We start from the raw sequence: 14,958 nt of genomic DNA on the forward strand, positions 1-14,958 counted from the left end.
TATTTTTTAAAAAACTATAAATTCTATTGCAGTGTAATTATAACTACAGTATTTAGTATTCCATCAACACCTTTATGTTCACTGAATGCTGGATTATTAAATTTTAGAGTCCAGCCCACTGTAAGTTTAATATGAGGAAATACTCATGGCAAAAATTCAAAGTAGTATCTCTGGCTAATCCAAAATTAAGCATCTAGAGCCTCAAATAACTTAATGTGTATTGTGATTTGCCCTGTGACTTTTTAGAGGCTAAAAAATGGTGAGCTCTGTAATATAAGAACTCAAAATAGATGCAACATAATAATTTGACACTCTTTTAGCTCTTTTGTTGTCTATGATCAAATTAGTCAAAGGTCATGTTTAATAGCCAAAGGCTGTATTAATAAATATGTACAGCTGTTTGTTATGATTATTGTCTAAAATCATGCTTTAAAAGTGGATTTAAATATAAATAAAGGAACTATTAGAAAGTTTGAAGGGAAAACTTAAAATATTAATAGAGGAAATTTGATTTGTAAAATTTTAGTCACTCTATTTCATGTAATGTCAAACATAAGTCCAGCTCAATGGCAATTAAGTAATATAGGAAGACTTACAACCCCAAAGCTTATACTACCACTAATCTTCAATTGTTTCATTAAATGAATCAATTTCTTAATTGATACCTAAATTTTGTGCAAATTAAATATTTGGATGAAATGTGGAAAAGAATCAGGTAAACTTGTACAGTTTGAGTTGGCATTCTTTAATAGAAAACAAATGGCAATCTGCAATTTTAAAACGATGAACAAGATAACTCTCTTTATAGAAATAACTGTATTCTTTAGGAAAAAATGGCATAAACACACAGAACTGGAGCTGAGGGAGATCATGACCAGACTTACGTCAACTAAAAAAGCAGGTTATGCTAGAACCTTTCAGAATCAAGTTGTATTATTCATGGCCCTTGTCTCTTGGTGTTTCTTTAATAAAGAAAAGGAGAAGGTTAAAAATTGTTTTGTATATTATTTCAAAACTCATCCCCATTTGCTCACCTGCTGAAATCTTTCTCTGTTTCCAGCTCTTCTTCTCCATGACCAAGACGCAGGAGGTGGCGCTCGTCGATATCTAAAGCCATGATTTTCTCAAACAACTGGTTCAGGGCCTGGAAAGTAAGACAAAAAGGATGATGGTGAATTTTAATGAACCAGTAGCTCCTTAAAAGTAAGAAAAACCAACATTTAGAAGGATAAAAAAGAATGAGCATTGTCTAGTCAAGTAAGAATCAACTCCAAAACATAGAAACAAATCTTACATTAGGTCATTTACAATTTAAACAAAATATTGATTTTTGATAGTATTGCCTACTTATATTTAGCTAACTGGATAAGTGAAAACCATAAAAACCATCTAATTATTAAATCTTTGCTTCTAATTTATGAAAAAAAGAAAGGCTTTGGGACCAGTTTCTATTTTCCCCAAAAAGTAACAATTACTAAAATAATTAATGAACACTCCAAGATTTCACTCAACAGAATATCCATGGGTTGCAGAAAACTGAAATGTTTTTGTAGTTGGAGGACTCTCAGGCAGTGAATGTATAAGAATATATCTAGGAGACCACAGAGTGGAAAGATACAGTGCATCATTTAAATCTTAGGTTGATTGTCTAAAGTATTCTATACAACAATGAGCAGAGCACTCATTTATTAAAAACTATTCTAAAAAAAAAAAAAAAAAAAAAAAAAAAAACATTCTAGGGCCGCCTGGGTGGCTCAGTGGTTTAGCACTGCCTTTGGCCCAGGGCGTGAGCCTGGAGATCCCGGAAATCAAGTCCCATGTCGGGCTCTCTGCATGGAGCCTGCTTCTCCCTCTCCTTGTGTCTCTGCCTCTCTCTCTCTCTCTCTCTCTCTGTGTGTCTCTGATGAATACATAAATAAAATCTTTTTTTTTTTTTAAACTATTCTGATGGATACCATCTAGAAGTCACTTTATTATACTTATGAAATGTTCATATTTAGGATTCCCTTAAATCCTAGTATTAAGTATCTGAACATCTGCAGTTACAATGTTTTGAGAAAGGCACAAGTTTCCGAGTATGGAAACATATACTAATAAAGACATCATTTAAAAATCAGCCAAACAGCTCTTTCAATTTATCATCAATCTAATCCCTCCCATGAAATCAACATCCAGTCTTATAAATATCCAGGTTATATAATGTAAAAACAGATACCCTTTGCTATCAAAATTCTAGCAATTAGAGCTCAAAAACTGAAGAAATTACAATAAATTTTCAGAAAAAAATTCCCCTCTATCCAAACTCTTGATGCTCCCATCCAAACCTAGGATTCAATGGATTAGACCACCTGGCATTACTCACTATCCAAACTCAGGAATCACAAAGATTTAGAGAACAAAAAAATACTCCCACACTGCACTCTCAGAAAAAATTGTAAGGCTTCATTATGAATTAAAGGAATAATGAAGAACTATTTGCAGGAAGTATGTAAATGAAGATCTGACAAATGAAATAAACATAAAAAGGAACAAATCAATAATTTAAATCACTGAGGATGATATGATTATCAAGGATTATTCAATAGCAAACAATGAAGTCTTTGGTTATATTTGTAAAACAATCTTCTCTGTAATTGTACTATACAAATCAATCATATATAGAAGATTCTACAGAAAGTCATTATCAAGTTATTATCAAGTTATGACAAAACTTACTAAAAATACTATGCTAAAACAACAAATGAATTATTCTTTATTCATTTTAAGAATCTGGAAAAGGGGAATGCCTGGGTGGCTCAGTGGTTGAGTGTCTGCCTTCGTCTCAGGGCATGATCCTGGGATCCGGAATCAAGTCCCACATCAGGCTCCTTCCTATACGGAGCCTCCCTCTGTCTGTGTCTCTGCCTCTCTCTCTGTGTCTCTCATGAATAAATGAAATCTTCAAAAAAAAAAAAAAAAAAAAAGAATCTGGAAATAGGTAAGATTATTACAGACTAAATTTTACTAAATAGAAGAAAAAAGGCCTTTAAGTAATTTGTTTCTTTTATTAAGATAAAGCCTCAATCTTCTCTCCTACACAATTTTAGTATTCTGTATAATAATGTCACCATTACATTACAGTGGAGGGGGAGCAATTTAGTTTAATCCAAGTATTTGATCATATATCTAAGTATTCTTAGCTTTCCCACATTTTGACCCTCTCCATTAGAAATAAAAAACTGTTTTTATATTTTCCTAATATGTCTGGTCATGACCAGTTAACAATCCAAGAGTAACTCAATAGCAAACACTATACTCATCAGCCTTTCAGTATTCTGTTGTACCTATGATCACGTTATTGTACAAGCAGAAATCTCCACTGTGCTTTCATTTATTCCCCACTCCTTTATCTCCCCTATAGTTCATCTTACATATATGTGTGCACATGCACACATACTTACCTGATTAGAGTGAGTAACAATCAGAGTCCTCTGCTCTGGGAAATTATGGTAGATGTTGGATATAATTTGGACTGCAACATCTGTTTTTCCAGTACCTGGTGGACCCACAACCTAAAAAGGAGATGAACACAGATCAAAATACTAAGTTATCACTTTGTTAGAAAATGGACATTCTAAAACTGAAAGATAAATGTAAAAAATTGTTGATAAGTTCAATAACAGAATGGACAAGACAGTTAATCTGAAGACAGAATAGAAACCACCCAATCTAAAAAATAAGCAGAAAGAAAAGACTGAGAACAAATGAATAAATAGAGTCTCATGAATCTATGGGGTAATACTAAAAGGTCTAATATTTATGTTACTGAAGTCTTAGAACAAAAGGAAAAAGTTTACGGTATAGAAAAAATATATGAAGAAATAATGGCTGAAAACGTCTAAAATCTGGCAAAACACTTAAATCTACAGACTCAGGAAGTTCAGCAAACTCCAAACAGATTAATCCCAAAGAAATTCAAGTCCAGAGACATCATAATCAAATATCTAAAAAAAATTCTTAATAGCAACCAGAAAAAAAATGATACATTACATACAGCCAAAGGATAGTTCAAATGACTGTGGGTTTCTCTCAGAAACCATAGAAGCCAAAAGGAAGTGAAGTAACATTTTAAATTGTTACAAGAACTCTGTAGAATTCTATGTCCAGTGAAAATATCTTTAAAGAATGAAAATGATTTAGAGACTTTCTTATATGAAGAAAAACAAAGATATTTCATTGTTAGCAGACCTACTGTTAAAAGTGGTAAGAGAGTTCTTCAGGCAGAAAGGAAGTGACATCAGAGGAAACAAACTATCAGGAATGAAAGATAAATGGCAAATTTACAACTCTTTTCCCCTAGAGTTCTTTAAAATGTTTGACTTTTTGGGGTGCGTGGGTGGCTCAGTTAGTTGTGCGTCTAACTCTTGATTTCAGCTCAGGAGATGATCTTAGAATTTTGAGATCAAGCCCTACATCAGGCTCCACACTCAGCGCAGAGTCTGCTTGAAATTCTTTCTCCCTTTCCTCTACCCCTCCCTATCTTCATGTGTAAATGTGCGCTCTCCCTCTCTCAAATAAATAAATTTTAAAACATGTTTGACTTTCTAACATTGCCTGACAGTATTTCCAATGTATGTAGATAGAAAAGAACGTAAGAGATAAATTAAAATGAAATATTAAAAACTAACCTAAAAGAAGGTAAAAACAAAAAAAGCTACACAAAGGGAACAAACATAAAATAAATAATAAAATGGGAGGCCTAAATCTAAACACATCAATTGCATTCAATGTAAATGGTCTAAACACACCAATTAAAAGATAGAGACTGTCAGAGTGAAGAAAATGGCATACCTCAACTATAAGCGGTTTACAAGAAGTTCGCTTCAAACATTAATAGGTAGGTCAGAAATAAAATAATGGGAAAAGACATACCACACAACACTAATCAAAAGAAAACTGTAGTTGCTATTATTAACATCAAAGTACATTTCAGAACAAAAAGAATTACCAGTGATGAAGACATTACATAATAATAAAAGCATTAATTCACCAAGAAGACATAACAACCTTGAATGTTTATGTATCTATTCATAAAGCTTTAGAAACCATGAAGCACAAACTGAAAGAAATGAAAGGAGAAACAAATATATATGTAGTTGTAGTTGGAGACTTCAATACTCCTCTTTCAGTAATCAACAGAAATAGTAACTGGAATATCAGCAAGGACAGAGAAATACTGAACCAAATGAATCTGACATATATAGGACACTCCACCCCAAACAACAGAATAAACATTCTTTTTACGTGCACATGAAATATTCACCAAGAGAGATCATATCCTGGACCACAAAACAAACTTGAGCATATTAAAAAAATAAAAATTGAAATCATACAAAGTATCTTCTCCGACCATAAACAACTTAGACCAGAAATTAGTAACTGAAATTTTTTAAAAAAGATTTTATTTATTTAAACACGAGAGACACAGGCAAAGGGAGAAGCAGGCTCCCTCAGGGGAGGCCGATGTGGGACTCGATCCCAGGATCCTGGGATCATGCCCTGAGTCAAAGGCAGATGCTCAACCACTCAGCCACCCAGGTGTCCCAGTAAGTGGAAGATTAACAAAGAGTCTCTAAATACTTGGAAACAAAACACACCTTTAAATCAGTTGTCAGCAGGCTTTATCTGTAAAAGCCCAGCAAATAAACATTTTAGGCTTTGCAGGCCATATGATCTCTGCTGCAAGTATTTAACTCTGTTGTTTCAGAACAAAACTGGACAGAGGTAATTCATAACCAAATAGGCATAGGTATATTCCAATAAAACTTTATTTATGAACACTGAAATGAGCAGTAAGCAAAATCTCACATAATGCCACAATGACCTATAAACATTTAAATTCAGTTGGATTTTTGTGGTTCAAATATACTCTAAACATGTGAGGCCTACTTCTTGTCTGAATCCATGTAAAAACATGTGTATGTGTAACAATAATTCTCTTACCATAGTTAGCCCAGGCTGCATTCCAGCACGGATAGCTTCTATCTGTGTGTGAGTGAACTGAATTGTATTACTGGAAATAAGAGTAAATAAAAAGTTAGTTAAAAACACCGATGAACATTTGCTAAAAATTTAAACAATGAATGGAGGTCTAAATGCCTCCTCTGTATATGCCTCTGTTCTCCCAATCTCTTCTTCACCCCACCCCAGTGCTTTGGGTGTGTGTGTGTGTGTGTGTGTGTGTGTGTGTGTATTAAGTTCGCATGTGCATGTATATGGTAAAACAAAATACAAAAAAAAGAGATCCTACCCTCTTTAAAAAAAAAAAAAAAAGACTTTATTTATTCATGAGAGACACACAGAGAGAGGCAGAGACATGGGCAGAGAGAGAAGCAGGCTCCTTGCAAGAAGCCCGATGCAGGATTTGATCCCGGATCCCAGGATCATTCCCTGAGCCGAAGGCAGACACTCAACTGCTGAGCTACCCAGGTGTCCCCCTCTTAACAAATTTTAACTGCACAGTAAGTACAGGAGTGTTAACTATAAGAACAATGTTGGGTAGCAAATCTCCAGTACTTCTACATCTTAAAGACTGAACCAATCTCTGATGAATTATTTCCTTTACCTCTATACTCTACTGACCAACTAAAATGGAATGAATCTTATGGAAAGCAAAGACTACAGTTATTTTTCAATATACTTAGGCAATCCTATATTTCACTTGGAATGTCAAAATTCTAGTTCCTTTTTTTTTTTTTTTTAAATTTTTATTTATGATAGTCACAGAGAGAGAGAGAGAGAGGCAGAGACACAGGCAGAGGGAGAAGCAGGCTCCATGCACCGGGAGTCCGATGTGGGATTCGATCCCGGGTCTCCAGGATCGCGCCCTGGGCCAAAGGCAGGCGCCAAACCGCTGCGCCACCCAGGGATCCCAAAATTCTAGTTCCTAATCTAATACCGAACATAATGCTACTTTTCTTGTCATGGCACACATGCAAGAGAGTAGCTGCTACATGTAACACATGGTCAGGAAGTAAGAACGTTGTGCTCAAATTAAGGTAGCCCTCTAATGTTTTTTTTCTCATAGTACCTAAAAATGTTTATTTTGGAAATATGACTACACAATGCCCAAAAATGTTTCAACTATTCAGCTGTCTGACAGAATACAAGGAAAGAGGGTCAAGAAACAGAAATTTCCTGGGGTTTCTAAAGGATCAGTAAATTTTAAACTAATTATTATTAATCCAAAATAGCAAACTATTATTCATCATACCAAATAATATAGACAGTAAAATTACCGTTTGGGTTGGTTGTAAGGATAAGGACCCCTATTAGGAATGACATGAGGTTCAACAATTAAGGTTTTTGCCTCTTCAGTATCTTCATCTTCACCATCTGCATCTTTCCTTTTCTTCCCTTTTCCACTCCTTACTGGAAAAGTTATTCTACAAAACCAAAATCTTTGTTCATTTTTTACAATTAACAACATTTACCAAGCATCTACCTTGTGCATGACATTGTATGGAAGATAATCAGAGCAGAAAGAAACATTTATGGCTTAAAGGAACTATCTGTACATACATCCTGAAAAAAAGTAGACTTAAAAGCACTACAATGTATATAAACTGTGTTCAGATTAGAAGTCAATTGATTAAGGGAGAATCAAAGAAGGAGCATTTATATAATTATATCCATGCGCTATAAAGTGCTTTATACATTGTCCCTCCTTAAATCAGAAAAGGCTTCATGGGAGAGATGGCATCAAAGATGAGTTTCAAAGAACTTATACAAACATGGTAGGGAAGATATTCTGGGAAGACTAAGACTAAGGTTCAAGTGCAAGTGGTCAGTTTTGCCACGGTGGATACAACACAGAAAATAAGGCTAGCAAGACAGGCTGGAGCCCTGTTATGACGCTCTCAGAATACCAAGCCTTTAAGGCAGAAGTTCTCAGCTTGGGGTTAGGACACCTCAGGAGGTGATTCCTCCTAGGTGCCTGGGACACTCAAGGAATACATTAAAATTAAACTTAAAAAAATAGAAAAAAGAATTCTCTCTGTGCACTTCTTCCATGTAATAGAATTCAGGAAAGAATAGTGAGTTGCCTCAGGTACTTTATTCCATTTCTACTAAAAAAAAAATTTTTTTTTAAAGATTTATTTATTTATTCATGAGAGACACAGAGGGAGAGAGGCAGAGACACAGGCAGAGGGAGTAGCAGGCTCTTCACAGGGAGCTTGATGCGAGACTTAATTCCAGATTCCAGGGTCACACCCTGAGCCAAAGGCAGAGGCTCAACTGCTGAGCCACCCAGGCATCCCTCTACTCAAAATTAAAACCAAAGCTCCTTTAACATGAGATATAACTACATTGTGAATATTTAACATTTGTGTAAGCAAGCAAGCTTAAAAATAAAAATATAATTTTTTCCTGAAAACTAAAGAAATTTAACATTCCATGACTATGTCCACTAATTAGGAAATACACCAGATTATACATAATATAAAAAGACATATTTCTTTAGTCACATTCTATAAATATGTTTATGTAATACTCTTCTGACAACAAGTATATATACAGATCCCTTATTAGATGTGAGGCTACTTTTATTATGGTCGTAAAATTGTTTTATGCACTAAGAATTTAGGAAGAGTCAAATAAAATAAGTTTATCCCAGTCATTATATGGTGAAGGTAAAGACTGCTCAAACAAAATCACAATATTCAGAGCTCTAGCTATAGTCCTATGGCCTAGTTCACACTGGCTACAGAAAGCTTGAAAGGAGTACAGCCAGTTCTGACTTTACCTGAAAGGGGGTATCTGTAGAGCTGGGTCATCCACAGTTACTTTAACATTATGACCAGGAAAGCTGGTTTTTAAATGCTCAATGGAAAGAAATGTATCATTGAAATCAAGAGTGGCAATCTGATTGGGCATTTTTGAATAATGTGCACTACTTGGATCTCCATAACCTAAAATGATGTCATGCAGCCAGTCAGGTACCACGCAATCAGTATTCATCAGGTTCCTGATGGTCTCCAGCACAGCCTGTCAGTGAAAGGACAGAAAAGGGTTGTGTCAAGAAGCCATCTCAAACATTTGCACTTCAATGGAACGCAGAGTTAGCTGCACTAATCCAGAATTCCCAAGTGTTTCAGAGCAAGAAGCTATTTTCTGCTGACAGGTGCTTGGCTAGACTGAATCAACAGTTATATTTTCAGCTGATACCATACACTGAGTTAAACAAAAGACCAAACTTAGCAAGGACAGTTTATCCGTTAGGAGTTCATTTAGAGAGAATGTCATAAATGAGTTCATCACTTGACTCCTGTTGTGTAGAATGAAAATCAGATCAGGATTACACAAGAAGAAAATATTATAGAATAAACCCATGAGGAGGATGCTTCCTCTTAGAAATTCATTGAATTTTCTCTTTTTATATTCCATAGTTCCTCAATGCTAAGATGACACACAAGCAGAAGCATGTTAATATATGCCTCAATTGTGAAACATAATTTAAAAATATTAAAAGTAACACTCTTAGAAAAAAGTCATAAATAAAAATGAAGTAGACAAAATGATAAAAGTCAAATGTCAAATAATTTTCAGAATGAAACATTCTACAATAAAAAGTCATTAGAGTAGTTAACATACATTGTCAAAATTCCAAAGCTAAGGCAAGCTCTCAGACTTCCCCATAATTACTTTGACTAAGTGATCTATGCCATATATGGAAACCAGAAGGCTAGGCTATTAATTACTAAGAATAAAATAATCAAACCAGCCATGTTTATAACATAAATGCTATACACTCCAACAGGATAACAAAGTAAGAGGACAGTGCATGTTAATTACACTCTTCTCACATCACCTTTTGTTTATCATTTGTCTAATTCCCACTAGAATATCATTTCCATGAGAGCAGGGATCTAGAAGTTTGACTATGAGATGGATATATCATCGGATGGACAGATAAATGAGTATGTTTACATAATAATAGGTAAGACAAGTGCTCTACTCCCTAAGAAAATGAAAATTTTAGTAGGGAGATGATATATGTCCTCAGCAACGACACAAAACAGCAGAATATGGTAAACAATACAGAATATTACAGAATACAATGGGAACACAGTTCCTAGTAGGTGAGAGATGCATGTAAGGGAGACTTTTAACTTTAAGAAAGGTTTCATGGAGGAAAGTGGCATTTCAATTTAGCTGAAAGCAAAGGATCTGCAAAGGAGCTTTGGTTTATTTCATCATTAATGGAAAGTCAGAAATGTTTTGAGAAGCTGACTGAAATGATCAGCGGAGGCAATATGAAAAACAGGTGACTGACGAGGACAGAGATAGGGGTAGGGCAGAGGAAACTATTCAGGCAAGAAATAAAATATCCAGGTAAGAACAGACTGTACGAATTGGAAAAGAGAGAAAGAAATAAGGGATGCTGCCTGGGTATATAATGAAATACCAAAGACACCAAAAGAGCATTCATCCTTTCCCAAACACAGCAGAATTCATCACTGACCCTTGTTTCTTGGATGGGAATCTGAATGCCTCTTTTGACCTCCCATGATACTTTTTTTGTTATTGTTTCTTAAAGTTTATTTTTTTAATAGTCTTCACACCCAGTACGGGGCTTGAACTCATGACCATGAGTCACATTGCTATTCTGACTGAGCCAGCCGGATACCTCTTCCATGACACTTTTACCTGCATCCTCTGATGACTTTTGGCAACTTCTAACATTTCGTGGCAGTTATTTATTAATATTTTTAACTTCCCTTATTAGTAGTCTAAGCTCTTTAAAAATACAAGCTGTGTCTTACTCATCTTTACTGGCTCCACACAACTTAGCACAACATCAGACACACAGTGGGTATTAAATAAAATGGTCAAATGAATGAACATAAGGAACTTTTTCATTTTTAGTAAAGTGACTGAAATTCAATCATTACTGAAAAACAAAACAGAGACAAACAAGAGAGACCTTACCCTCACAGACCTGCATTCTAATGTGAAGTCAGATAAATAACAAATACACAGTCATCAGGTATAATAAAGATTGTGATGAAAAATAAAGATAACTCCTTAGGAGTTAATATCTAAGCAAAGTTGACATTATACAGTAAGGGAGTGAACCATGTAAATACCTGGGAGGAAGACTGCGTTGGTAGAGGGAACACCATGGACAAAGGCTTGGATATTTAAAGGACAGCAAAAAGGTCAGCACATCTGGCATGGAGTGAATCAGGGAAAGGTGTTAGAAAATGATGTTGAGAGAGGTGGCCAGAGGACAGATAATGAAGGAGCCTTTTGGATTATGGGAAAAATTTTCTACTGTGAGATGGGAAATCATTAAAGACTGTTCAACAGGGGGACCAAGGCATAATTTATATTCAGTCACTCTGTCACTCTGTGGAGACTAGTAGAAGGGGAAGAGAAGTCGAGAATGGAAGCAGGGATGTGAGAGATGATGGTGTCTTGAATGGGGTGTCAGTGGAGGTGGTGAGCTAACCAGACTGACTGATAGACTGGAGGTACAGTAAGACAAAAAGAAATCAAGAGTACTTCCACTGTTTTTTCTTCAACAATAGGGTAAAATGGGCAAATAAATCCCTTTGTATATGAAGTCTTCTTTTTTTAATCATAAAAACAGGCAAAAAAAAAAAAAAAGATAATAAACTGATAATGTACAGGAGGGGGGAGACAAAGAAGAAATGTACTTGTGCGGAAGGTAGTATCACCAGATGTTAAAACCATTCCGTGTTTACATTTTATAATATAGTTTCAAATAATTTTTAAAAAATCTTCTTTTATCAAAACTCCTTAGCTCACTGTTATAAAAGTAAAATTCTGTAGCCCCCAAACCTCCCTTTTCCTGCCAATGAGTAAAACACATTATATCATAAAGTAATTCAGAGCCCTGAGGTTTCACATCTGTATTCATAAAGTGATTTGGAAGCACACTTACTTTTGATTTAAAAAAGAACTCCCAGTAGACAAAGAAGCAGTTTTCTTTGCCTTATACTGGCTATCCTGAGCATTTAATTGACAAAAAGCAATGAAGGAGACTGACCTGGATTAATTTATATTGTAAGTTTCTAAACTCATCAAATGACAACATGTAGACTAAATATAACAGCCAAAGAAAATTAATTTATTAAGCGTATTTTAATAAGAGAATTGTTTAGAATCAGAATAAAAGCAATGATCATTTTCTTAACAAAACATTCTTATACCTAGTATCTACATATTTATGTTTTAGAAGTTATTCAAATTGGACATGGTACATTTATAGTTATACAGCCTAAAAATTACCTTAAAGTTATTTTCCTTTGGTTTTCTCCTCATTATGATATTGAAAGTTTCATACACATCTTCTGCTCCATTTTGTATAGTATTGGTCATATCTTGTTGATACTGGTTTGGGTCCAAGAACACTCTAAATGTCCTTGACTCTCCTCTAAGATTGGGTCTTGGCTCAGGTCCTAGACATTTTGAGGAAGTCTGGTAAGTGAAACATGTACTTTTCAAGTATTGAAGTTAGCAGTATTCCTTTTCTAGAAATGATGAATAAACTGTCCACATCGAACTCCAGTCATTCCCTGACTAGAAAGTTATCTACTCATTTCAAATGCCTAGAAGCTGAAAATATCTTCTCCTTTCCCTCAATTCTTACTATTTTTTTTCCCAGAAAGTCATGTAATGTTTATGATGCAATGGCATGGACTGCAATTATCTGTATATGTCCTCAACCAAACTAAAAGCCTTGGAAGTCAAACAACTACTTCTGTTAGTTACTCAAAGCTCCATTACTGCCTTACATATAGTAAGCACTCGAATGATCACTCTTTTCATTCTTCCACATTCCATTCTTAGTATCACCAGTGTGAATGGAAATTTTATTTACTAATGGCTGAAAGGTCAGAGGCTTTTTCTTGCCCCTTTGCCTTGTCTCCTTACTTTTGTCTTAGCCCTCTAACTCTGGTCCCAATATATGGCCATATGTTTACTCCATCTCTCCCATTTTCTTTTATTCTAGCCATAAGATCAGTTTAATTACCAGCACTTTTAGCAATGGTGCAATCTTAAAATCACAGGTAGAAATTAATCAAGTTCTGAGAGAAGTTTCGAAAACAAATTGGAAAATAAGCACTGGACATAGATAGATGTACTTGTAATTTAACAGTAAGTATGACAAAAAAGGATAACAGAAAGAATTTCAAAGAAAAGTCATTGATTAAGCCTAAGAAATCAAAGAGCTGACAGTCCTGTAAGGTGGTATTTCTAATGGGGTGATGTCTGCATGTTAGGTATGACAATTCCTTCTATGAGGCAATTCTGTTTAAATTGCCTTTTTACATTTTTTTGTGTGAGAGAGAGCGGGGTGGGTGGGAGAAGGGCAGAGAGACAGGGAGAGAAGAGAATCTTAAGCACGTGCTCTGTGCTCAGCACAGGGCCTGACGTGGGGCTTGATTTTACAACCCTGAGATCATGACCTGAGTCGAAATCAAGAGTCTGATGCCTAACTGAACCACCCAAGCACCCCAAGGTAGCATCCCTAAGTTTCAATGTTTAGCATCCCTAAGTGTCATCCATCAAATGCTAATAGCTCACCAACCCTTACCTCTACCCTGTGCACATGAAAAGATAAATACTACCATACATTTCAAAATGCAGGGAGAGTCCAATTGAGAGTCACTGAATCAAATCAATAAAACTTAAGAAGGAAAAATAGGCAAATATATCATGAGAGGTATTAGAGATTTTAGAAAGCAATATTATAAAGTATTATAAAGGGAAGTTTTAAATAAAGATAATTTCAAAAGATCTTGTCCTTTCCAATAGCTAACAAAAAGTTTAGAAACCATATTATTTATTTCTAAAAGTGGGTAGCAGGTACCTTACACATATTATACATATAATCCTTTGTGTTGATTTAGTATGTAAAATAACTAAAAAAATATTACCTAAGATGCATAAAGAAAAAAGGTACAGAAACATCATTATGTACAAATTCTCTTTCAAAAACATAGATTGCCATACCGTCTTCAATGACACGCCCTTTATCATCTAGCATGCCCTGGATTTCACAGCCTCTGACATAAACCAGGCCAATCTGCTCAATAAAAGGTCTCCTCCGGTCAAACTTAGTACCGTAAGGTTTTGTGGGACGTACAGTAACTAAAAAACATACATCATGCTTACGAAGACCTGGTAAAACACAAAGACATTTTCACTTATTAGAATGTTACGGTTTTCAGTCTTGTTGGCAAATTCTCATCATCTTAAAGAGATGTAAGAAACATTTAGAATACCAGAGGTGAACAATGATTTGCACTGTAATTATGGGTATTCCTATAATCTTTAAAATTCAATGTCTGACAGGAATAATTAAAATGAAAAGTTCACTTTATATTAAAATTTGAAACGTTTATGCCATGAATACATTACTGAATAAGCCCTCCAAAATTGTTACAGCTCCAAAATTGGATGCTCATCATCATCCTTATTTTTAGCATTCTTAATAAGTAACCGAAAATATGGTTGGCATATAATCCATCTATATCATATTCAGCAGATTTCTAACATCAGTTTAAACCATCCATCATTGTCATTCTAACAACAGTCTAACTGCATTCCCTGAAAGAGGTCAACTCAAGCATAATTCATCAAGGCACAAAAGCATTGTTTATAGATACCATATTGAAAACAAGGTTGAATATATATAGTTTCATTTGGCAAATACTTTTTATAAATAAATGTCAAGAAATAGGAAGCTTTGCCAAAGTCCATTAGCTTCTCAGTCATGAGACCCAATACTGGTCTCAACTGGATCCCCAGTTCCTTTAGAAGTAGAGACATGGAAAGACAAGGGACATAACTTAGATCACATATCCATATAACGTCACGCCATTTAACCTTCATTTCTTTCCTGATTAGTTTTATTAGCTACTATATGATACAAATGAAAGCTTA

At 34.9% G+C, this 14,958-nt stretch overlaps 1 protein-coding gene across 3 annotated transcripts in view; it reads right to left on the bottom strand.

Moving 5' to 3' along the window:
- Positions 1-14,958, bottom strand: part of AQR (aquarius intron-binding spliceosomal factor) — a 111,492-nt gene that overhangs the window by 25,619 nt on the left and 70,915 nt on the right. For all 3 annotated transcript variants that reach the window (XM_072738203.1, XM_025998417.2, XM_072738204.1), the window contains 7 exons: positions 14,026-14,193; positions 12,298-12,467; positions 8,786-9,027; positions 7,278-7,424; positions 5,983-6,052; positions 3,441-3,551; positions 1,035-1,144 (listed from right to left, as the gene is read on the bottom strand). In XM_072738203.1, coding sequence (XP_072594304.1) covers positions 1,035-1,144; positions 3,441-3,551; positions 5,983-6,052; positions 7,278-7,424; positions 8,786-9,027; positions 12,298-12,467; positions 14,026-14,193 — 1,018 coding nt within the window. The remainder of the gene's footprint in view (positions 1-1,034; positions 1,145-3,440; positions 3,552-5,982; positions 6,053-7,277; positions 7,425-8,785; positions 9,028-12,297; positions 12,468-14,025; positions 14,194-14,958) is intronic.

The sequence above is a fragment of the Vulpes vulpes genome, chromosome 15, assembly GCF_048418805.1.
Source record: "Vulpes vulpes isolate BD-2025 chromosome 15, VulVul3, whole genome shotgun sequence".
Lineage (NCBI taxonomy): Eukaryota > Metazoa > Chordata > Mammalia > Carnivora > Canidae > Vulpes > Vulpes vulpes.